This window comes from Nyctibius grandis, chromosome 20, assembly GCF_013368605.1.
Source record: "Nyctibius grandis isolate bNycGra1 chromosome 20, bNycGra1.pri, whole genome shotgun sequence".
Taxonomy (NCBI): Eukaryota; Metazoa; Chordata; class Aves; order Nyctibiiformes; family Nyctibiidae; genus Nyctibius; species Nyctibius grandis.
The window spans coordinates 4,980,191-5,002,947 of NC_090677.1; the positions used below are offsets into that span (position 1 = coordinate 4,980,191).

The 22,757-nt window shown below is 39.8% G+C and overlaps 1 protein-coding gene across 4 annotated transcripts in view; it reads right to left on the reverse strand.

The window, feature by feature from the left end:
- Positions 1-22,757, reverse strand: part of TET1 (tet methylcytosine dioxygenase 1) — a 71,260-nt gene that overhangs the window by 20,325 nt on the left and 28,178 nt on the right. For all 4 annotated transcript variants that reach the window (XM_068416640.1, XM_068416641.1, XM_068416642.1 and 1 more), the window contains exons 4-7: positions 15,913-18,448; positions 14,582-14,672; positions 13,852-13,945; positions 665-873 (exon numbers count right to left, since the gene is read on the reverse strand). In XM_068416640.1, coding sequence (XP_068272741.1) covers positions 665-873; positions 13,852-13,945; positions 14,582-14,672; positions 15,913-18,448 — 2,930 coding nt within the window. The remainder of the gene's footprint in view (positions 1-664; positions 874-13,851; positions 13,946-14,581; positions 14,673-15,912; positions 18,449-22,757) is intronic.

Below are 22,757 nucleotides of genomic sequence, written 5' to 3' on the forward strand. Positions count from 1 at the left end.
AATTTTTATCCAGCAAGTATCACTGGTACTAAAGGTTACCCCTCAATCCAGTGATTATTTGGTTATGTGCAGCAATACCACCAGCTCCAAATTGATGTAACTTTCAAAGTGGAACAACTCTACTCAGCCCAACCCTTTAGGAACACAAGCATTAGATTCAGGTCACCATACAGCTGTCAGAGTCTGTTGAACGTGGGCTACACAAAAATCAGCACAAAGGCAGCACTGCTCCAGAGCCTCAGCTGCAATATATCATCTCGTCAATTAAACTAAATTCCTCTCAGAGGCACAGAGAGGAAGATCCTAATTTTGAGTGTTCAACCTCTTGTTTATTTAAGGAAGTCACATATTGCCTCCTTAGCAGCTCTCCAGCATGGCCACATGTGCAAAGGGCACACTGAACGTCTTTGGGCAGCATGCGCAAAGCCAGGAGGGCAGTTCGTTGCCACCCTGTTTCCCTGGGTGTAGCGTGTACTATTATCACTTGGAGCCTGGTCTCTAGGAAAAGCCAGGAGCAAAGTTTCATACTGAAATGACACCTAGTAGTTTGTAGTTTTAAATGAGCTTTTGTATGTTTATTAGTTGAACTATTGAATTCTCAAGCTGTTTATTGCAGAACATTCCAAAGGCACCACAACACTCATTTACTATTAAAGTAACTTACTCTTCATTTAACGCACATCTGCGGCTGGTGGGACAGCCGTATTTTCGGAGGCTCTGCGTCAGTTCTTTGTACAGCGTGTCAGCCAGGAGATGAGGGATCCCTTCCCAGGCCAGTATGAGAATCACGATGACGGCGGTTTGACAGTGGTGTCCTGCACGCTGACGTACCAAGCACAGCAACTTTTCCTCATCGCTACTTCTTCGTATCACCTGGAAGAATAATTTTGTTTATTCTTACATAAGCGTAGGAAACACATAATGCATTTTTCTTCTCTGGGACACATAAGGCCTGGAAGAGTAAAATACTGCTGCCCAGAGAGTGTCCATCAGCAAGCAGGACTGGAACAGCATCACACACTGACCTCGGATGTAGGACGTGATTTTGTGTTGCCTTTTTACCTGTAGAAGAAATAGCAGTCCATTTTTACAGGAGGAGGAATATTGTAGGTGTTCTACACAAACAATAAAGAAGATGGATTAAGAGGAAAATAACCACTAGAAGGAAATAATAATCCGGAGACAACAGATCCACTGCAAACCTAATGGTTACCTTGAAAATAATACTGAAAACATGCTGCCAAAACCCGAGTGCAGGTACCTAAAAGCACATCACAAAAGCACACGTATACGTGGGTTAGGATGGTTACCACAGTTACGTGTCAGCACACCAAATGGTTCCCACCTTGCAAAGTAAGATTAGAAGAAAGCGATGAAAATAAACTGTGTTCTTAGTGAAGGAGGCAATGAGATGTTTCAGAACGTATCCCTAGACGACCTACGTAAAAGTTCTGAGCAGAATGCTGAAGTTTTGACTAAACTGTACGATATACAGAGCAATTGTCGTCAACCTCATCCATAAAACACAAACACAGTATGGTACAATATACCACTGAACTAAAAAACAAACAAAAAGAAAAAAGCTAGACAGTCCTACTCCCACATACTAGTTAGGTTTTTATCACAATCTGAAATGGAGTTGCATTGTAAGAAGACCAAAAAAATGCATTAAAGCTAGGCAATATGTAACATAATCTTTGAAAATATGTTTATCTATTCTTCAAATGTGTTTTAGCCAGCGTAGCCTGCATGAGGCCTCCAACAAAGGTGTCAAGACCTCAGCATTAAGCTTCAAACCTATTGGGCCTGGATCTCTCTCAGGCACTAGAGGCTAAATCCTCTTCCTCGGGTCTGCCGTACACAGGACGGGGACCAGCTAGCCTCTCTTCCTTACTGCGTGCAGACGGCGAGCCCCTACGTTGCAGATACTCTCTGCCAGCTCCGTAGCAACACGCTTGCTCAGGGCAGGCAGTCGGTCACCCCGGCTTTCCACCCAACAGCCGCTCTCCACCAGCGGAACTCCCACAGACATGTCACTGGTCACGGACTATAAAAGCAGGAAGGCAACAGAGCTTCACTGTCCCTTTGAATACCTCCAAGTACCTGAGTTTTCACCCAGATTCCCTATTGGATTGATGTCAATGCTTCTTTGTAGCCAGACGTGCAGCTGCCATTCACTTGTGACTCCTAGCCTGATCAGCTGTGAATATCTAAATTATTTGAACTCATTAGAAGTGGGGACCAAAGTACACTTGCAATTAATCTGCAGATGAGAAGGTTTTCAATAGATGAGCAGTTTCAGAGGGAACCTGCGCAGGCTTCGCAGGAAGAAGCAAGCTTAAGGTTCATTTGTGTCAAGAGAGAAACCATCACCCTTCTAAAGTTAACCATACAGTCTTACAGTCAACCTTGAACTTCATGAGAAAACAAGCAATGCACCTGAGATACCCCTCCTCAAAAGGAGTCTTGGTTGTGACTGACCAACCAGCACAGTATTTTTCATAAAGAAAGAAAAACAATGCAACTCTTTTCCATTTGGGTGAGGTTTACAGAAAATCTGTCACGGCTGATACACATTACGGGTTATTCATGTCAGTGTGTTTTGCATTCCTGAGGCAGCACAGTTCCTTCAAGTCAGAAGGAAAATAATTTAATTTTGTTAGTCAGCATGAAGGGTGATGCTTGTACTCTTTTTTCTTTTTTTGGTTTCTAGACTTTGTAACTTCAATAAAGGAATCTGGTACCTCTTAGTTTCTCAGTACAACATCAGGTTGCCCATTTTGATTTCTCCTATAGTTGTAAACTGGAAATACACAGTCCAGGAAAAATGACAAATGAACAGGAAGGAAATTTATCGTTTCCTTTAAACTTAACACCATACTTCCCTGGAGTTGAACACAGCTGTAGTGCTCTTCATTATGCATGGAGAATGCTGTCCTCTTATTGGACCCAAAACCATTTTACAATCCATCATCTTTCAGGCCACCAAGGCAGCTAGTGGATTTGTTAGTTGTCTGAATTGAATTTCTGTGGCTCTTAAGAGGTTACACCATACGCTCACCTGACTACTACAGCTGTAGTACTCGGGTCCTCCTGTTACCAGAGATAAGGCACTTTTCTCACCTGACTCTTATAGTTTTGGAAGAGCACATACCTCAGAAGAGAAACAACCTCAGTTCCTCCAGGCCTGCAGCCAGTGCCAGCGTAGACAGAACTGGAGCCGTGGTGCTTTTCCCGTGTAAATGGATGATGCCCCTTCACATGCTGTGACTGACGTTCTCAAAGCAGTAATAAACACAGCCTCCCTTTTGTAACACAACAGCAACACCACACTCAATATACAGAAAAGCACATTTGAACAGGACAACTGAAAACTGTGGAATCCATCCAGACAACAGAAACACCACATCATTCCGGACGATTTAACAGTTTTTCTAGTGGGGGAAACTGCCACTGCAATTGTGGCAGTTTGACTTGGTGACTTCTTAGTTACATTAACACTGAGGTAACTCCATTAATTTCCCACTTGTCATTTGTTTTCCAGTGCCTGACTACATCAAATAAATTTTTGAACTTTACAATAAATTATAGGTATATTGTATTATAAGCATATATATATATATTAAGCAGAAGTAAAACTGACTGCATTTGCTTTTGTTACCAAACTTGCGGTTATCTGAGTAATTGGTACAATTCAAAATACAACTACAAGCTGCGTACTGCTTGTCGAGACTGCCTGACGTGCTTACAGATCAGATTTCTTACTGCTTTTCTAAGTAAAGGACCTAGTCAGGCTTCATCTAACCGATCATTTCTTGAATTACTCTTTAGCCATCTCCAGTTTATTTCTTTATTTCTTTTCCAATTACTGCAGCTTGAAATTACTGAGGATGGTTCCAAGACAGTAGCGTATATAAAATCTCAGCCTACACTTTAGTTCACTTTATTCTTTTCTTTTCAGCGTGCATTGGACAGTGTCCTCCTCAGTAAGGCAAATGGAATCAGTACACCGTCCCAGCCACAGAGAATACGATAGTAATGCAATGTATTAATCAATTTTTCAAGCAATAATTTAAAATGCATATTTATTAGCTATTGGAAGTTGCAGATGTAATTCCCAGTGTACTCACTGTTTACCTCTCAAACACTGAGATGCCAAATATTAAGTTAAATATGCAACAAATGGAGCAAGTCCCAGAATGCTTCCTCAGACTGTGAACAACGCACAAATCAGCTGGCAAATCTTGTGTCCAAAAGTTGTTGGTACTACTCATGGTTTCTGTGATGTAGTTAACAACAGTGATAAACTAAATAATTTAATATTTCAGTTTGTTTAATTTTCGTCCCTAATGCATTTAAAATGAACAAGAAAATAAACATTTATTAAGTGGTGGAACTTTAAAGCTAGGTTTTTAAAATGGGAAAATAAAAACTTATCCCCTGCAATTACTTTTCCACACAAAATAACCATGACGACTTCGTGACTCACACAGAAAAATAATATAACCAACAAAACAGACTCGTAAGGAGTTTGTAAAGTATTATATAACTCTTAAATGTCACATGGTCATCGTCTTGCAGGTATGTAGGGCCAGATTATCCCTGAACTCATTTTAGCAAGCACTAGCTGATATCAGTACGAAGTATCCATCAAAAGATTCCCATGTTAACAGTGAATAATGTGGTTCAGCTGCAAGGCAGCACTTCTGGAAAGCAACAGAGCCAACAAACTCCAGTGCAAAGCTTGACCGATGCCCATCAGCCCTGTTCTGTACCCACAATAACTGGGCATGAAGTTACACGCTACCCGCTCCCTCGCCTGTTTGCTAACGTAACCACGTCTAGGACAAAAGGAAACACTGAAGTGGGACAAACCTCCTTCCAAATAGCTTTCCTATGGACATCCATATTTGGACACACAATACCATGAGTATCGTCCTTGTAGGCTGCTGATTTGGGCAGGGTGCTCATTTATCACGATCATTTTCAAAACCAAGGTTTGTACATCCCTCCTGTGCTGCAGCTGGGCACTCACCACGACCACCTCCTGCACCCTGCCTGTTCTGCATTATTATGGCTATCCACGTGTCCTTGTTCATGCGTACATCTAAAGGCAGGCAGCAATTCAGGTCATTTATTTTATTAGCTAGCCCAGATATTCTCAAATAGCAGAACTGGAGAATATGAGGAAGCCTTCGAGGTGAGCCACGGCCAGCCTGGACAGAAATACAATCAACAGCCATTATGGCAACATTTTTACCACAGCTAAACCTCTGTTTCTACATGCCACAAATGTAGAAGTTAACTCAATTTTCTTGACAGAAAGCATGAGCCAAAAGCTAGAGTGTATTTATTGAAAAGGTGCCATACGTAGCAGAATTTACTCCAGCAACTTAGCAACAAGTTATGAGACAAACAAGAGGAAAGGTTAGTTTTTCACTCCCTCACGTACAAGGATAGCGAAGAGACAGAAAAGGATGCTAAGAATTAAAGAATTAAAGAATACAAGAACAGGACGAGGTCAGAGGAGTGGGCTGTCCAGCCTTATCCTGACAGTGACTAAGAGGAGTTGCCTAGGGATAAGTAGTAGGAAAGGCACTCAGATGCAGAGAGGATTCTCAACAACCCCGGGGCCCCTTCCAGCCACCTGACGGCAACTCAGGGGACGTGCTCTCTCCCAGCTTTTGAAGGATTTGCCTTCTGTGCATTTGTCCACTCACTCACTTCTAAATCTACGCAGCATTTTGCCATCCACTACATTCCTGGGTAAAGCTTCATTCCAGACTACGTGAAAGAAAAAAACATTACCTTTTCTTCGTGCTGAGCTCACCCCCTGCTAGTTTTGATATAGGATGAGACTGTGAATAATGGATTGTTATTCAGCTCTCCGTGCCAAAGACTTTAGAGAGCCCTGCTTTCTCCCCTTCCCTCTCTGCCAGGCTGATGAGTCTGTACCTCTGCCTGTCTTGTCCAGTTCTGCTGTGCTTTCCTGAGCTGGGGGACCAGAACTGGACAGTATTCAGGACTGCGGTGCAGCATGCTTTCTCACAGAGGCATAGTTATGTTTCATGGTTTTTTTATTCCTCCCCAGTAATTCTCACCAGTTTCTTTTGCTGTTTTCATCACTACTGAACACTGAAGCTGACAGCTAATGAACTATTATCCCAAGCAGTAACCCTCAACCTAGCGTCCATCCCCATGTATATGAAAATACAATGCTCTGCTTTTTGTGTAACTTTGTATTTATCAAGTGAGTGGCCGTTCATTCTGGATCACAACTTCTTCCTAGTCTTCATCATATCTGTCCTTCCTCTTCATTATCTTGAGCAACTTTGTATCATCAGCAGTTTGTCACTTCTGTATCCCCCACTTTTTTCAAATAATTTTTGAACGAATTGAACAGCATCAGTAAAGTTATGCTATCAATAAAACCTGCTTCAGCTGTCCAAATACTTGAGTTCTACTTACTTGAATTATTTCTTTTAGATTGTTGAAGCAACTGTCTCAGCCCTTGGCAGGAGCTCTAGAACAAGGAACAAGTACACTGTGAATAAAAATTACTTGATGTCCTTAAACATAAGCCAGTCTATCTAAATTAGCACGTACATGACTTATGTAAGTAGCTAAGAGTCAGACTGCAGAAGCTCAGCACACCAGATGCTGAATTACCACATGGATGAGAAATTACTTTCCAATTTAGGATCACCAGGACAGCAGTGTTAACTTTGACATGATATAAACCAGACACCACTAGCAAATAGTACAAAGTTTTAATTGCGAGTTAAATCCACTGCTACAAATTACTAGATGAAAAAAATAATGGAACCAACAAAAAGGTCCTTTTTAGGTTTATTTCATCTCCATGTGGTTCCACTGAAATACTCCCTCCAGCCCATTCAGAATTTCTTCAGTCAAATTGCTACGTCTCCTTTGCAGGGTATCGGTAGTTGCTTTTAAAGTGAGGCTAACGGTTCACTGTAAATTCTGGCGACTCATTTAGAACAGTTTGGCTCCACGTTTTCCAACCTGCAGATTTTGCCTCTGCAAAGTCCGTGCATGGAGCCCACCCTACAAAGGACAAGATTCTCTGCCAAGCTACAATTCGATAACAATCTACACCAGCGCCAAGGGAGAGCGCAGTGCTGTTAAAACCTGCTGCTGTTCTAGCAGGCGATGCTGTGAAACAGGCAGCAGGAGAAATAAATGTTCTTGTTTGCTGCATAAGTCACTCTGCTCTCCTTTTTCCTAATTCACCCCCACACACACATTAAACAACATTAAACTCTTTTCTTACTGGAAAATGTTACATCCTTTTATTCTCAGCATGTCTAAGAGATATTAAAACAGAAATAAGTTCCACTTCCCTAAACTCTCTCTTCTCAAGTATTAGCAGACTACATCAAAAGAGTGAGCACAGAACAGTTACTGTCAATAACAATACTATGAAGTTACTCAGCTGTTTTTACAGGAATATCACTGAAGGTTGATATCTGCAGTTATCTGCAAACCCTTTCTTCCAGTTGCTACTGGAAGCGGTACTGTACCATTTACAAATGAGCAAACTGCAGTATATATAGAATAAGTGATTCTTCTATAATTGTGCAACCAATACTTGCATAAATGAGGACAAAATTCAGCTGTCAACTCCCAGTGCCCTCTTACCCTCCTTACTCGCTCCAACTTCCCTTTCTGCTATATTGCAGGCAATGGTAAACTGCACGTTGTGTGCTGTGGATGACAAGACGCACCTACTCCCTCAGTCTGTTCAGATATCCCGTTGGTTTTACTTAAACTAGTGATAACAGCAACTTCAATGCTTGCTGTTTTATAATACTTGACTTTGTTTACCTTAACATAGCTTTTTTGTTTCATGTTTACTAAAATATTTGAGTAGTTCTTCATATTAAACAATATTAAAGCACTTTTATGTACTTCAGAAACCATGTAAAAGTTTCTAATCATTCTGAATCTCAAAGCATTGCAGCACTTAACAAAGAACAGCTTTCCTTTGGATACCATTATAAACATTTTCGTCCAAAATAAACTCCTCTAATTCTGTATTTAGCAGGTGTGACTCCTAGCAAACAGTGAAAATAGCGCCTGCACAGCTGTAGTACCTGCTACACACACTGACTTAATGTATTACAACATTAGGGCAAGAAAGTGATGCTCAAATACAACGTTGGCCAAAAAGGTGAACAAACCAACCACCTTCTCCCTGTGCCAAAATTGATTTCCTTCCTGTGATTCTCCCTCCTGTGGAGAACATCATTTAATCATAAAGACAGTTTAATAAATGAAATAAAAGCTTGAAGGACAGTAAGCTGTTTAAAGCAGGAAGGAGCTGCACTTTTTCCTTAAAACTGCAGCCAGGGGACAGTCAGTCCAGGGGAATTTACTTTAAAGCCCTTTTCAAATATATTTCAAAAATTCCCCACTCTATAATGTTCAAAACAGCACGACAGCTTCATTATCCCCTAGCTAGCAGTGCTGCACCAGACCTCCTGACCACGTCAACTGCCAAGCAGGATACAGAGGAATGAGCATCGCAGAGTCTGTTTGCAGGTGCCCAACTTCCTGACAAGGAGGTCCTCTGACAGCTCGGTTCATTAGTAATGATCACCCACTGCAAAGTACCTTGCTCATTCATCAGTTCATTTTCTTTAATAAATTAACATCTCTCTTCTAATGCTAACAATAACTTACACGTAGAGAGCCTAGAAGCTGGAGTAACTTCTCAGTTTTCTTGCATTTTCCATTCCCAATTTCAATCACTTCCTCAACTGAAGCTGAACTAGCCAACTGAAAAGTCATCTTCTCTGCATCTGCAGGAGAATCTATTGTTATTAAGGCTCATTCAGCACTCAACAAATTGTAGTTTCTGGCATTTAGCTACAAATTCCTATCAGTTCAATGACCTATAAAAACTTGGTTACAATAGTGGGTTATCTAAGCATTACTTTTAAAAAATTGATTAATTTCAGTGGTTAATATTAGGTTCTGGTCTGTACAGGACTGTAATTTCAAATTTAACTATAATTTAAACTTATTTGTAATAGGATTTTTTTATCCATTTTTAATCCACCCCTATTTTTTTATTATATATCCTACTAATATACAACCAACACTACAGAGTTCTGAATATAAAACCCAAAAAAAGGCAGACAGTACAGAAGTGAAAGAGTTTGAAAAACTACTTGCAAAAGGCATAAGAGCCCCATAATATGGTATTTTCAAACAAATTAGGGCCACCAGCAGGCTAACAGAATCTGAAGGGTCAACAGATCATCCAAGTGGTTAAAAAAAAAAAAAAAAAAAAAAAAAAAAAAAAGGCACTCAGAGAAGATAAGGCTCAAGATGCAAAGCCCACTTCTGCTGTCTTCACAAACAAGAAGTTTGGGAAGATTCCTATGTCAGAAACCTTCACATGGGACAGCCAAGGATGTTTTTCTGAAGTTAAAGACCTGACAAAAGTGGTTATAGGACAACAGTGACCAAAAAAAACCACCAAAACCACCACCCCCGCCAAACAGCAGCAATTTGCCAAGTTCAGATGATACCCACTAATGAAACTCAAGGATGAAACAACTGAAGTATTAAATGTGATGTGTATGGTCTTGATTTAGCACACAGCAGTACCAGAGGGCCTGAGGATTACCAAGAGGATACCACTTTGTAGAAAGACCGCAGAATAAATATGGTGATTCGGTGATCACATTAGCCTGGTATCTGTGTGGGGCAAAGCAGTGATCACACAGGACAGTGTGATGCACAGGGAGAAGTCAAATAAACTTGTCTGAAGTGAAGTCACAGCTCAGTCGTACTGCAGGTCTTTCTTGATTTCCAAAAGCCATTCAGTCAGGTCCCTTAGTAAAGGCTCTTAAAAAAAACCCTAATGTGTCTTGGGATGAATCAAAAGACCACACATGAATAACTGGTGAAAAGACACAAAACAAAGGCTGGTACATCTCCGATGGGAGCTCTGTCGAGCTGTGTGCAAGCTTGTGCTCTTCAGCATGTTTGTTAAGGGTAAATAAAAGGATGACAACATTTGTTGATGACACTAAGCAATTCAGAGTAGTGAAGACAAGCACAATCTGCAAACAAATGAAGGAGGAGTTCATACTGCTGAGAGGGCAGTAAAATGGCAGATGAAATTCAGTGTAGATGTGCATATTTAATGCATATGGTGAAAACAATTCTATTTTTAGATAGAGATGGACTCTGAGTTGTCCATTACCATGCAGGAAGGAGAATCTGGCATAGTGATAGAAAGTGCTATGAAAATGCCAAATCACTGCTCTGCAACGGAGAAAAAGCAAACACTGCTGCTAGGAATTAGTGGGAACAGAGCACAATGCTGAAAACATTATGCCAACATTTTAACTTCTAGCACAGAGAACAGGAAGGAAAAGGAGAAATAAAGATGACAACATTTATGAAAGGCAACTGAACTCAAAGACACTGCCGCCAGCTCAGGGAACCACACAGCTATGGATTACTGGAAACTAAGCGACTCTGCTGGGAGGCAACTGCCCTGCTCTTCCACCTTTCTGCCGTCGGTCAGCGCTGGAGACAGGATATCAGCAAGAAGGACCTCCGCCCTGACCCGGCCGTTTTTAGCGCTTCTTATCTCTTGTCTTTATTCAGAGCTGAAGCCTTAAAAATTACATTGCAACTCTGAATAAAGACAAGAGATAGCAATGATAGCTTAGTTGATCCAAGCCAACGTCCACTGAAACTAGAAGGAGGAACCCCCAGGAAACAGGTTTAATCCAGAAGACGGTAAGACCCGAAGCTGACCTCCGAGGTCAGTGACACGTATCTTTGACTTCAGTGCAGCAGGGTGATACGTACAGCGAGTTACTCACTAACAAATTCATAAACCATTTCACATAAATTGAGGTAATTGTAATTTACCATCAGACGTGCTGAGAGCAGAAAAAAAAAAAAGCCACAACACATCCGTTATTGGCTAAAGCGCTGATAAAACAATGGGATCCATGTGAGTCAAGTCACTTCTCACTGGCTGGTTACAGGGGTTGCACAGTAACATGAAACTTTTTATTATATGAATGGGCTACTAGGAATGACAGGACAGTAATTTTAGTACTTCAAAGGGGTTTTTTTTCTTTAACTTACTATGAAGAAGTATCACGAACTTCAAAAAAGCGAAATAAATCCAAACAGAAAAGAAAGAAGAGTAGATTTACCCCACCATATGTCACAGAAGGGCGAGTTATTTTCTAATCAGTTATCACCTACACAGATAATCCACACATTTGAAATCTCTGTCAAAATTCTATTAATTCTCTTTTGACATAAAAATAAGATGATACAATTTCTGATGCAAAAAAAAAATCAGAGGTCAAGTAGTCTCCTTGCCGCCGCATGTAGTGAAAACAATAGCAAGCTCATCTTCACTGCACACAGTTTAACTTATGTGGGTGTTAATCTCATGCTTACACATAGAAGTATCATAAGGTTTCAAACCCTTGGTAGTATTTACTGATAATATTTACTTTCAGCTAATAGAAGCATTCTTGTCCACATCCAGAGGGGCAAAGATCACCCTAAAATATTACACATCAAAAAAATACACAGGAGACATGTTTATTTCTTCTCAAAAGACAACTGAACAAGAAATGATCCTGCAAGTTTATGGTAACCTGGAATCTAAGGAAGAAAACATCAGCTCCTTTTGGGGAAAGGAGTCTGTCTCAGTAAATGTTTAACACACCAGGCACATTAAGAGAAATGGAGCCAGGTAAGCAAAAACAATTTAGTATTATCAGTATTACGAAATGCAGTCACTAACAGAAGAACGTATGGACACAGGTATTTTAGAAAGCCTCCTTTAATCTTGAAAGGTTTCTAATGAACCAATAGGACAAAACTATCCAGTGGAAATACGGAAAATTAATTGGGGAAAATAGTTCAATATGATCAACAGATACCTTCAGTTTTTTCTTATTATATTTGCTTCAGCAGAGCTCCATCATGGTGCTCTCACCAGCAAGTCTCTCAGGAGCCCTGAGGGCAATAGCTTGTCCATCTGCAAAGCAGAAGTGAGTCTGTCCCAAAGTACACTGTAAATGAGTAAGTGAAAGTCTCCGTGCAGCTGACAGAACCTTGTGGCTGCAATTATCAGAGAGCACAGCAAACTTTTTCCGTATGCTCTCAAACAAATTTCACAATTGTGTTTCTTTGGTCATAGCCAAAACCCAAATATGCTCCTTTATAAGGATTAAAATCAGCATGGCCAATGAGAAGTTAATGCAACACACCAAGAATACCAACCCCAAAATGTGGATTTTATACAGGATGAAACAGTTCTACAGAGGAGATTTCAGTGATTTCCTTCCCTCTCTTGTATTGAACAGTCAAACAGTAACAGCAGACTTGGAAAAGCATTCGTTATCTTTAGGTCTGAACTCACACACAAAAAAAGTCACTGTGGAATAAAACAAGATTGGAACTTAAGTTAACTTAACATTAAAGCTCACTCTTGCAAACACTTCACATATAGAAACGTGAAGATCTAACTGGAGAGCAGGTCCCCATACCTTAAAGCAGCCGTTTCTGTATGCACCCCACTGCTTTCTGTCATATTGTACACACGTGTTGGACACCTACAGCCATGCAGACACACAATAAAACCCGTCATTTCTGTTTTACAGAAATGACAGTATGTTGATACCGGCAACAGAAAAATCAAGGTTGAGAGTTAGTTTTAAATGCCTTCTTCCTTTCAACTGCTCACAACTATTTCTAAGGTAAGATTTTTAACTCCCGTCCTCTATTAAAACTGAGTGTTTTATTTAGTTGAAACATTGAGAAAAATCATTCCACTCTTTTTGGGTCAGTTGTTTATGAAATTAGTTTTACCATCTTTTTTTCTTGGATGATGATTTGTTATTAAATTTATCTGAAGCAACACACATATGGGATTCCTTTCTGAGAAAGAGTTTATGTATTGAGTATGAAAAACACATTTTGACTGTTCCAAACATAAGCAGTACATGTTTAGCGTGCAATCCCATTCATGCACAATATGTAATAACTTATTTTTGTCATGTAGTTACAAACACTAGTCTACCAACCGTAGAGCGATCTTCATCGTTTTTTCAATCAAGTCTGAAATTCCTAAATACAGCAATAAAATTTTTTTCTTTTAACAACCAAGTTCTTTTATTATTTTCCAAAACTCAGTTTACAAGATTCCAGTCTACTTTTTACCTCCCTCAGTGGTTTCAGCAAAGATTAAGGACAATCAATCGAAGCAATGCGAGACAAGACTTTGGTGAAAACTATCACCATAACATTTACATTTCCAAATACTAAGTTTAGTTCCTCAAAAATACTAACGAACTCCATGGCATATGAGATTGAACTTCCTCATCCATCACACTCTCTTTTCTTCAGGTGTTCATACAACTGAGAAGGGTTTTAAAAAACATTATGGGATAGTTTTCCAACTCTCCCAAGCAACCATCCCTTCTTTTCTCTCTTTCACGCTTCCCATTAACATATTTCACTAGTCACTCCAACTTCTGGATGCTGTCAGGGTCTTCTTACTCTTGATTTGGTCATCTCTGCTAGCTCTGTTAAACACCTCTCTTTCACACTCATTCAAACCACAGGACAATATATAGCACCATATCTTAGATTTAAAAAAAAAAAAAAAAATCGTTTTCCTTCGCTTCATCATTCAGGCAGACTTGTAGATCAATTAAATGAAGAACCAGACCTTCATTAATGATCAGATTATATTTAAGCTCAGGGACTACACATCATTTGATATTTAAAAGCCACACAAAACAATTTTACTTCTGTAACATAAAAACTTACCCACTTGGCAATTGGACACCCCTGAGAGCTTTTTCCTTCCTTTCCTGTATAAACCACTACCTCTATTCTTACAGCGCTTCCTTTTGCTCCATACCTGTATTAAAAAAAGTTCATGAGTAAAACAAACTGCTGTAGATCATTTTAAAACAGGAAACATTTTTAATAAAACAAGAATAACAAATTTATTTTTACTTCACTGAGAACAGAAGAAAACCAAAATATTTATAATGTCAAAAAAATACTTTCAATTTAAAATCCTATTTGCAACAGTAATTTTTGACATCTCTCTTCTGATAACAAGCTTCTGCCACTAAGGAAACATTATTTGGGGAAGAAAATGTTACCTGCATGTAATTCCTAGTGCACTTAGTCACTAATGTGACCTTTCTGTCCATTTTGCCATGACTTCTTTGCATGTAGGACACCAGAAAACCTAATTCTGCCAGCTGCTGATCTCTGTCATTCCTATTGACTTCAACGGCTCCTAAGAGCACACTGCACTTGAAATTCAACCCTGAAGCTGCAAGAGCTTAGAGAAGAGACGAGTTTGGAACTGAAATGCTAGTGCTCACCTCATGCACATCTGAACAGGAAAACACTTTACAAATGAGTACTGCAAAAAATTTAGAAAAACAAAGATAAACGTAGCACCTGATTTCTCATAGCTCTTCTTCTTTCCTGTTTAAACAGTCAAAAATATTGTGTGCATTAGATGTTGAATTTTCCCCACCTGTTCTCCATTATTTCTCTCACAGCAGCAACACTTGGTCCTGTCCCGAGGTGTGTGTAATACGGGCCTTCATCCTTCTCGATAATTTGCTCTGTAAGCAGGTAGAGAAAACTAAGTTGGCACATACAAAATTTATTTACACCATCACAAGTAAGCTTAGAAATGGTTTACAGAAACATCTTCCAAATTAAATTACAACACATAGAATATGTCCCTGAAATGTAATTAATAGAGTATGGCAGATTTTTCTCCTTAGAAGCATCAAAATTATTTTATACTTGTTTCCTCCTATTAATCTGCTAGTATTTTTTCTTTATGTTATAAAGTAATCCTAATGATAGTAATATTTTGCATTCTTTACAAATTTTCATTACAGGAGCTGGCACATATTTTCTAAGTAAGCTTCCCAATATCCTTGTTGGTAAGAAAACATTATTAACTCATTTTAGACAAAGGAGAATTGAGGGGAAAAAAAAAATTAACAGATAGTCATGTACTACAGAACAGAAAACATAATCCAGGCCTCTTAACTAGCACTCTTGATTCAGAACGTTAAAGCAAAGATGAAACAATCTGCCTGTGTACAATTTGTTGTCAAGTCTCTGACTTGTTCTTCCATCTGTGCGCTTTGATAGTCTGAAAACACTGCGTGTCTAACACCACCGACCAAGCTGTATTTGCAAAATCCTCAGTGCTGAGTTCGGTCTGACATCTCATCCTGCAATGCAAATTATTACATGTGTGGCCTCACCTGAACTCCACCTTACGTCCCCTCTCTGTGATGAGAGGTGTCTAGTAGCTGTGGACATGGACTCCTCAAGACAACCTGACGTTGGTCATCAGGACCAACAGTGACAGTAACCAGGCTGCTCACAACTATGCCCTGCTGCTTTATCTGACGGCTTTTAGGCAACAATGACAACATACTGGGGAATTTTTGTCCAGCCCATCTCAGGCAAAAACTAGTTCTAGACCACAAAAATCAGAATCTGATATACTGCAGATAAATTCACATAGAGCACAAGTCAGCAATGACAAAACAACAAACAGAAAACCTCCTTTTCCTCCTGGGTTTAAATTTAAGTAGAGAATTTGAACCTGCCAGTTGCAATACCAAAAATACTCAATTCTGCTGTGCTTTGCCAGCCCAAAGAACACCAGGCAAAAGTTACAGTAATGGAACAAATAATTTTCTCTCATTTTCTAATGGCAAAACACTGATCCTTTGCAACAGCTAACTAAGTGTCAAGTACACCTCCTCACGTTAAAGGAAGCAACATGAACACACCTCCACCTGAAAGGTACAGCCGAAAGACAGCAAAAAGACTTACCAACACAGTCACAGGTTGGCAGTTCAGATTGTCCTTTTTTTGTAGGTGTATCTATTAAATTTTTTGTAGGGGTATCGAGAAACTTCATCGGTGATTCAAGGAAACTGCTGAGCGTGTTTTTTGCTGGAGAACACCCTGAGTCGCCTGTGCTCTGTGGGTGGTCAGTACCCAAACTGGTTGATGTCAGAACGGTCACTTCGCCCGCACACTCCACGTTCCTGAGAGCTTCAACAGCACCTGGTACCCGGGCCCCCCCGCAGGGAACGGGCAGCACCTGTGACTTCGGATCTACTTGTTGTTCAAGAGCACCATGCTGAATATAGGCTTTGTCTTCACTGCACATTTCGTTAGCTCTCAGGTTAGGCAGATTAAAGGTCTGAGGCAAAGGATGCACCTGGCTGACATTCGCTGTTTGCTGTACCTGAGAATTACATTTTTCTGTAAACATCTGTAGGTTTTCACTTGGTCTGTTCAATAAGGATGCTGTTTTCAACTGTGAAACAGCCAGAGGATTACAGGAGGACAGGTCGCTATATTGGTTACGTGCAACAACTTCATTTTTGGGTGGATCGATGCCTAGCGGGTCACGGAAGCCTGCAGTTTTGTTTTGCTCGTTCATCACTTCACAGCTAAACAACCTGTCTTTTTTTTTGTCTTGCGGTACCTCAGGTAAACACCTATGGAATTTTATCTGCGTTTGCGGGAGAAATAATCTAGTTTTTTCTTGTGATGCTAAAGTATTTTGATTCAGTGCTCTCTGGACTTTGGTTCTTGGAGATTTTTTTTCAGACGGAGCTATTCTGGAGTCCTGTGGCATGGTTTGACCAAGCTTGTGCAGTTTTGATGATATCCAAATGTCCTGTAAGTCGCTATGCTGGCACGACAACAACTCTAGCTGGTTTTGATTATTTTGTTGATAGCGTGTTTCTTGAGGCTTCTTTTTGTGTCTCGGTTTCCATGATACAGCATTGCCTTTTTTATTTGTTGCTTGTTTTTGCTTTAACAGTAAGGAACTATAATTATGCCTAAAAAATACAGATTCTTTTTTCTGCAGCACATCTTGGTTATATTTTGGCTGCCTCTCATGTGATATTAGATTAAGCAGCGATGCCTTTATGTCATTCTTCTGCTCTGGGTTTGTCTGGTTTGATTCAATTAGTGCTGCAAGTTGAGTTAGTTGTGTAGCTACATCCTCTTCATCCTGGCTGTGAATTCCTCCTTCTTTAATCAAAGAACTAGCTTCCAAGTTCAAATCATTACAGAGTGGCTTTTGCTCTAACTGGCCAAGAGCTTCCAAGTTGTTACTTGTTTGCTGGACATTACGCGAAGCATTGCAATACCGTGCAAGGGTGACTGGATCATGAGTATAATTTTTCTTGGTGTTATATCCTGAAAATGATTTTGCATTAGGTGTTAAGTCAGATAAAGTTTTGGTATCTCTTGAGGATAACTGTAATCTATACATCTCCCCAGCCAGACTGGCAGGTTTATCACGCAACTCAGAAATTGAACTTTGGCCATTGTATAACACTGCCTTATTAGGGAGCTGCTTCTGTGAGTGAGCACAGTGAGCCAAGAGCTGTTGCTCATTCTGTAAGTAAGTGTCTTTGATTTCTTTTAATGCAGAAGACGTGAAGGAGGATGAGATATCCCTTTTATAACTATGGAGCAAGCTGGAAGTTGTTTCTTCTGTACATTCAGTACTTTCAGTTTTAGCTGGTGAAGTTGTTTCTAAAGGGGCTTCAGATAATTGTGTTAAAGCTTCAATAGCTACAACCTGCTCTACAGTTAAATTCCTGTTTTTAATCAGGGACAAGAAAGTTGGCTGAAGGAAAGAATCCTCACGCTGTGTCTCTGCGTTAGGTACTTTAAAGCCATCCTTCCCTACGTGCACTTTCTCTTCAGGCAGTGGAGGACAACACGAGCTTTCTTGCAGATCCGAAATGGAACCCGTCTGCAAAAGGGACTTATCAGAATCCCCAAAGATGCTGCAAGTGCAGTTTTCCTCTTTCATTAAAATATTTCCTTGTTTTTCTGGGTGAACACAGCCAATGCCAGTCGTCAGAGTGTTTACTATATTATTCAGATTGGTACCCTTCATCCATTGCATATGGGAGTTGCTTGTCAAATCTGTCCTTTCCTCTACCGACACTTTTTTCAGCGAAGAAATTGCTTCCGGTGGTGAATAACGTAGGGGTTTTATGCCATTCTTGATGGTCTGTGCAAATGATTTTTTTGGCTCAGCTAACTGACTGGGAGAGACTGCTCTTTCACTGTCTTTAGCGCTTTTCAAGTGTTCGTTGCCTGTCACAGTTCCATGGATATCTCCGTTGACATGGACACCAAAAGATGGCTTCTCGTTATGTGCCCACCTCTCTGCTTCTAAGCCTGTCATTCTTTCTTTCTCCTTAGACTGCACATTTTCAATGGGTACTGTTTGGTTTGTTTTCACCCTGTATTTTTCACCATGACCACATATACTGCATTCCATGAGTTCTGGTCTGCGGCCATTTACTGGTTTGTTTTCTAAATTTGCCTATAAAATAATAATAAAAAAATTTGTTGTAACAGCTGTTCAAAAACATTAAAAATAAGCAGCATAAGATTTACAGCAATTAAACCCTACTTTGACAGATGTGAGGAATATCCTAATTAAGCACAGGCACAGACACTGGAAATAAAAAACAAGAAGTAATAAAAAACCCTGAAGCCTAAAGACCCTGTCCATGTTTATGGCTATTTTTTCCTCACTGTTGTGGGGGAGCAGAAGAAGAAAGTGTGTGCACATGGTGGTGGTGGTGGAAGACTAAAGAAACAAAATGAATGAATGAACAGGTAAAAGACGTTAGCATTTAGAATCAGATCTAAGGATTCAATTTTTAATGAATTTGCATAAGCAGATGCAATTGTCCCTTGAGTTCAAAGCAGAACTGAAATCTAAAGGCTTGTACTTTAGTGGTAATTTGGGATAATTATGTCTATTTGGCTAAACCAATAAACTGATACAACACTTGGCTGGACACTCTAGCAAGAATGGCTAGTTTTCAGGCTTAGTTTGAAGCCCTTAAAAAATGACAAAACCTAAGCTGAAATGGATCGTAAGCCAATTAACATTAGCTCACCTGAAAGTTACCCCCTAAACGCTGCATTTAGCTTCTGTATTCAGATGGTAACTTCCAGGTTTCTGAACAGTCTCTTATGTAAGATATCCTTAACAGTATTTTAGTGAACTCTAAATTCTAATACTTGGTTAAATCTATTCTTCATCTTCACTGATATTATACAATTCATGTAGTTGAATCAATGTGAAAATCTAGACACAGTCAGAATACTGTGTCCTGGAAATAATATGTATATGAGCCTTAAGATACTATTATGGATATGAAGTAAGGAGTTTGGCAATTTAAGCTAAAAAAAAGGCAGGAACTCAGGCAGAAACAGCAATAAAGGCAGGAATACGATTTTTATGATGTTAATCAAATTTTATTTCTATTTATATTAAATTTTCTTTTAAAAATTATTTTAAGTCACAATAGACAGTGCTGGTACTTAATCTCATTGTAACATCTAAGAGATATGGAAATAATCCGTAGCCTGAAGACCTACTTAACAAGAAAACAAGTACTGCTTTTCAAATCAGATATAAGCAATACAACAGGTTAATTAACCATACGCTGGCACAGTACATCTTAGCTCCCAGAAAACAGCACCCAGTTCAATATAAAACATTCCGTTAAAGCAGACATGGCTTTGTGGTTGTACCAACTAAAGTGCATGGACTCCTCTGAGAAAATAACTCGGAAGAACAAATGCAAAATAGATTTATGATTAATCATAACCATCGAGATGGAGTTGCCAGAAAACCCCCAGGCAAACAAGGCGTACGGACCCAGGTCCATCTGGAGCCCAGCGTTCACCTCACAACTGAGTCCCCATTGATAAAACCCCAACTGGGAAGCCATAGCACGCCCTAGATATCATGAGAGGCATCATAAATTCTCATGGAAATGCTGTGTAAAAACATGTCCAGCACCTCTGCAGCTAAGTCAAACCTATGGAAATTACATTAAGAAAGAAAGATACCTTATTTAATCACACACAGATGGTCTGTGAGCCTGAACTCCTCTGGATCCTGGTGATTTTCAATCAATGATCCACAGACCCAGGGGATCACTGAGCAATTTCTAAGGGATCCACAAAAGTGGTTAAGCAGCTCTATTGTTAGCAGGGGTAAACGCATTACACAGGCCTCTGCAACCATACCAGAAAATATTTTAAGAGTCTACCATGGAAGAGTAAAAACCCACAATTCTATACCTGTGCAAAAGCTGAATTTCAATTACCATAATTTAACTTCAGAAAGAACAAGGATATGATAGGGTTTTTTTCAGCAAAAATATATCTAAGACCTCTATCAGTCCAAAAGTTGCCCCAACCATATAAAATCGTTATTAAAAATTATTTAATTAGACAATTACGAGGCTGAGAAGATAGAAGCAAACAGATTAACGTAATTTCCCAGCATCTGTATGTTTTTCACATGACAATACGCTTCTTTATTCCCTTCATTTTTAGAGGGTGTCACTATATCAAAAAAAAAAATCTATGTCTGGTAAATTGAGAGCAACGAGAGGTAGGGAGAAGGAGGAGGGTTCATCCGTGATCAGCAGAGATGAGAAGATCTGACACAGAGCCCACTGACAGCACTCAAAGTGCAAAAATGTCATCACACTTCTCTCAACTATCTTGTTCCTCAACACAGTACTTTCAGCTGACCAAAAAGCACTGCTACGCTCAAAAATATTCCCTAATCTGCTAGTAGTGCACAGGTGCAGTGCTGTGTCACCGTAAGACCGCAGTGATCCCAGCAGTAAAGTGGGATGATTTTTAAAATAAAATTATTCCTCATACATCATAATTTCCACTAACATTACTGGAAGTTGCCCACATGCAATGAGGAAGAAAAAAGAACCAGATGAATCATATAATTGGCATGATTTGGTTCATATTTTATTTTTCCACACAAAGAATAAATATTATGATAAAATTGGATATATTTTTTTAAATCAAACTCTCTTCCTTTTGAGCACTATGTTGCTTTTTCTCTTCTGTTAGTGAACTGCAATGAACCCTGAAAAAGACCTTTTTCTTTCCTCTCTTACCAGACTTCCCAGTGGCCTTTTCTGTTTAACATGTGAAGTTATTGCTTCCCAACATAAAAAGAAATGCAGACATACTAGCAGGGGCAGAGCTCATTTGCTTCTTCTCCTCAGTGTAAGTCTGGCAGACCAAAAGTAATAGCTCAGCAAAAACCTTTTGCAGTTGAACAACGCAGGAACAATCTATCTTCAAGTCCTGAATCGGGACTCAAAAGAACATGTAGTGAAAACTACAGACAAGGATACCACAATTCCAATCAACAGTCTTAAAATTCATGGAAGTTAAGCACATAAGTCTGGTCTGATTGATTTCTCAATCTTTTACACAACTGTAATGAAAAGCTGAAGAATAAACCGGATCAATAAAAGTAATTTCTTCTCTTCCCCATTAAGGAGAGCACTACTCTATCTGGAGACCTAAAATGCTAACAAATCATGCTCAAGCTTTGACTCTGCAGCACTTAGTGCTATTAGGACAGGAACCATAGAGTACGGTCTGCTGTAGCCACTGCTGTATTACTTAAACTTCAACCAGACATTATCTCTTCTGTACACACACTCAAAATTCACTTTGTGAGCTAATGCTTCCAGCACACATGAAAAGCCAGTTACAGCAAATCATTTCACCATTCTGAAAAGGGTCAGACTTAACATTAACTTTTCTTTTAACACAAGATGCCTCTGAGGTAATGCAAAGAGTTCACCAATTCACACTCAAAATACAATGCTAAAGCTACCCTAAAGACATTTCCACATCATCTGTACAACAGAGAGCAGGACATATGTTTATGTCTCTTTTCAAACCTCTATAGGTGGTAACAACGCATACTATACTAAATGGCACAACCAGAAACAATTACTGCCATAAACCAGAAATAACAGATGATGCCCTGATCAACTACTGATAAAAAGGCTCTACAAGCAAGTCAAGACCACGATAACCAATGCCAAGTGCCCCTAACTAGCCCTCCCTATAGGATTCTGCCCAAGTCCCCGTGAGAATACAGTACTCAACAGATCAAAAAAGTACTTGCACCTCCTAGCTTGTGCCAATAACCAGGATGGCCCGAAAGGCAGTTCTTCCAAGGTCACAACATTCATCAACATAAAAGGACAAGTGGGTGAGAAGCGCTTGCACTTTGCATCTCTTTTCCATTGCAGTGCAATGGGTAAGTTTGGATCCTGCTGCAGCATCTGCAGCCACGTAGCCAGCCCCACATGCCCTTCCATGTTGGCACAGAGCTGGCAGCCCCTAAGAGCTCAAATACCACAACATAAGTCTTCTTTCAGAAAAACTGTTTGGAAAAAAACCCTAACGTACTGCATCTAACATTCAACCAAACAGGGTATTTTATTCATGGTCCAACTGTCAGATGTCACTGCTTCACCAAGAGATGAGCAAGCACCAGCCAGCTGACCAGCAGCAATTTACACCTATGCAATTTATTCCTACTCTCTAGCGTCTGCTCCCCAGGACCTGCACTGAACAGGACCACCACACAGCGGTAACAAGATAAGATATGGACAGGAGGCAGGGAGACAAAGAGCACAGGTGTGGAGAAACAGTTGCTTATGCTGGTGCTATATAGAAAGCCATGCACTGGTTGGAATGGAGACCAATGTAAGGTAGGATGCTGTGGAAAGTATAGGCCATCTTGTAAGTACAGCAAAGTTCTTCATTCCAAA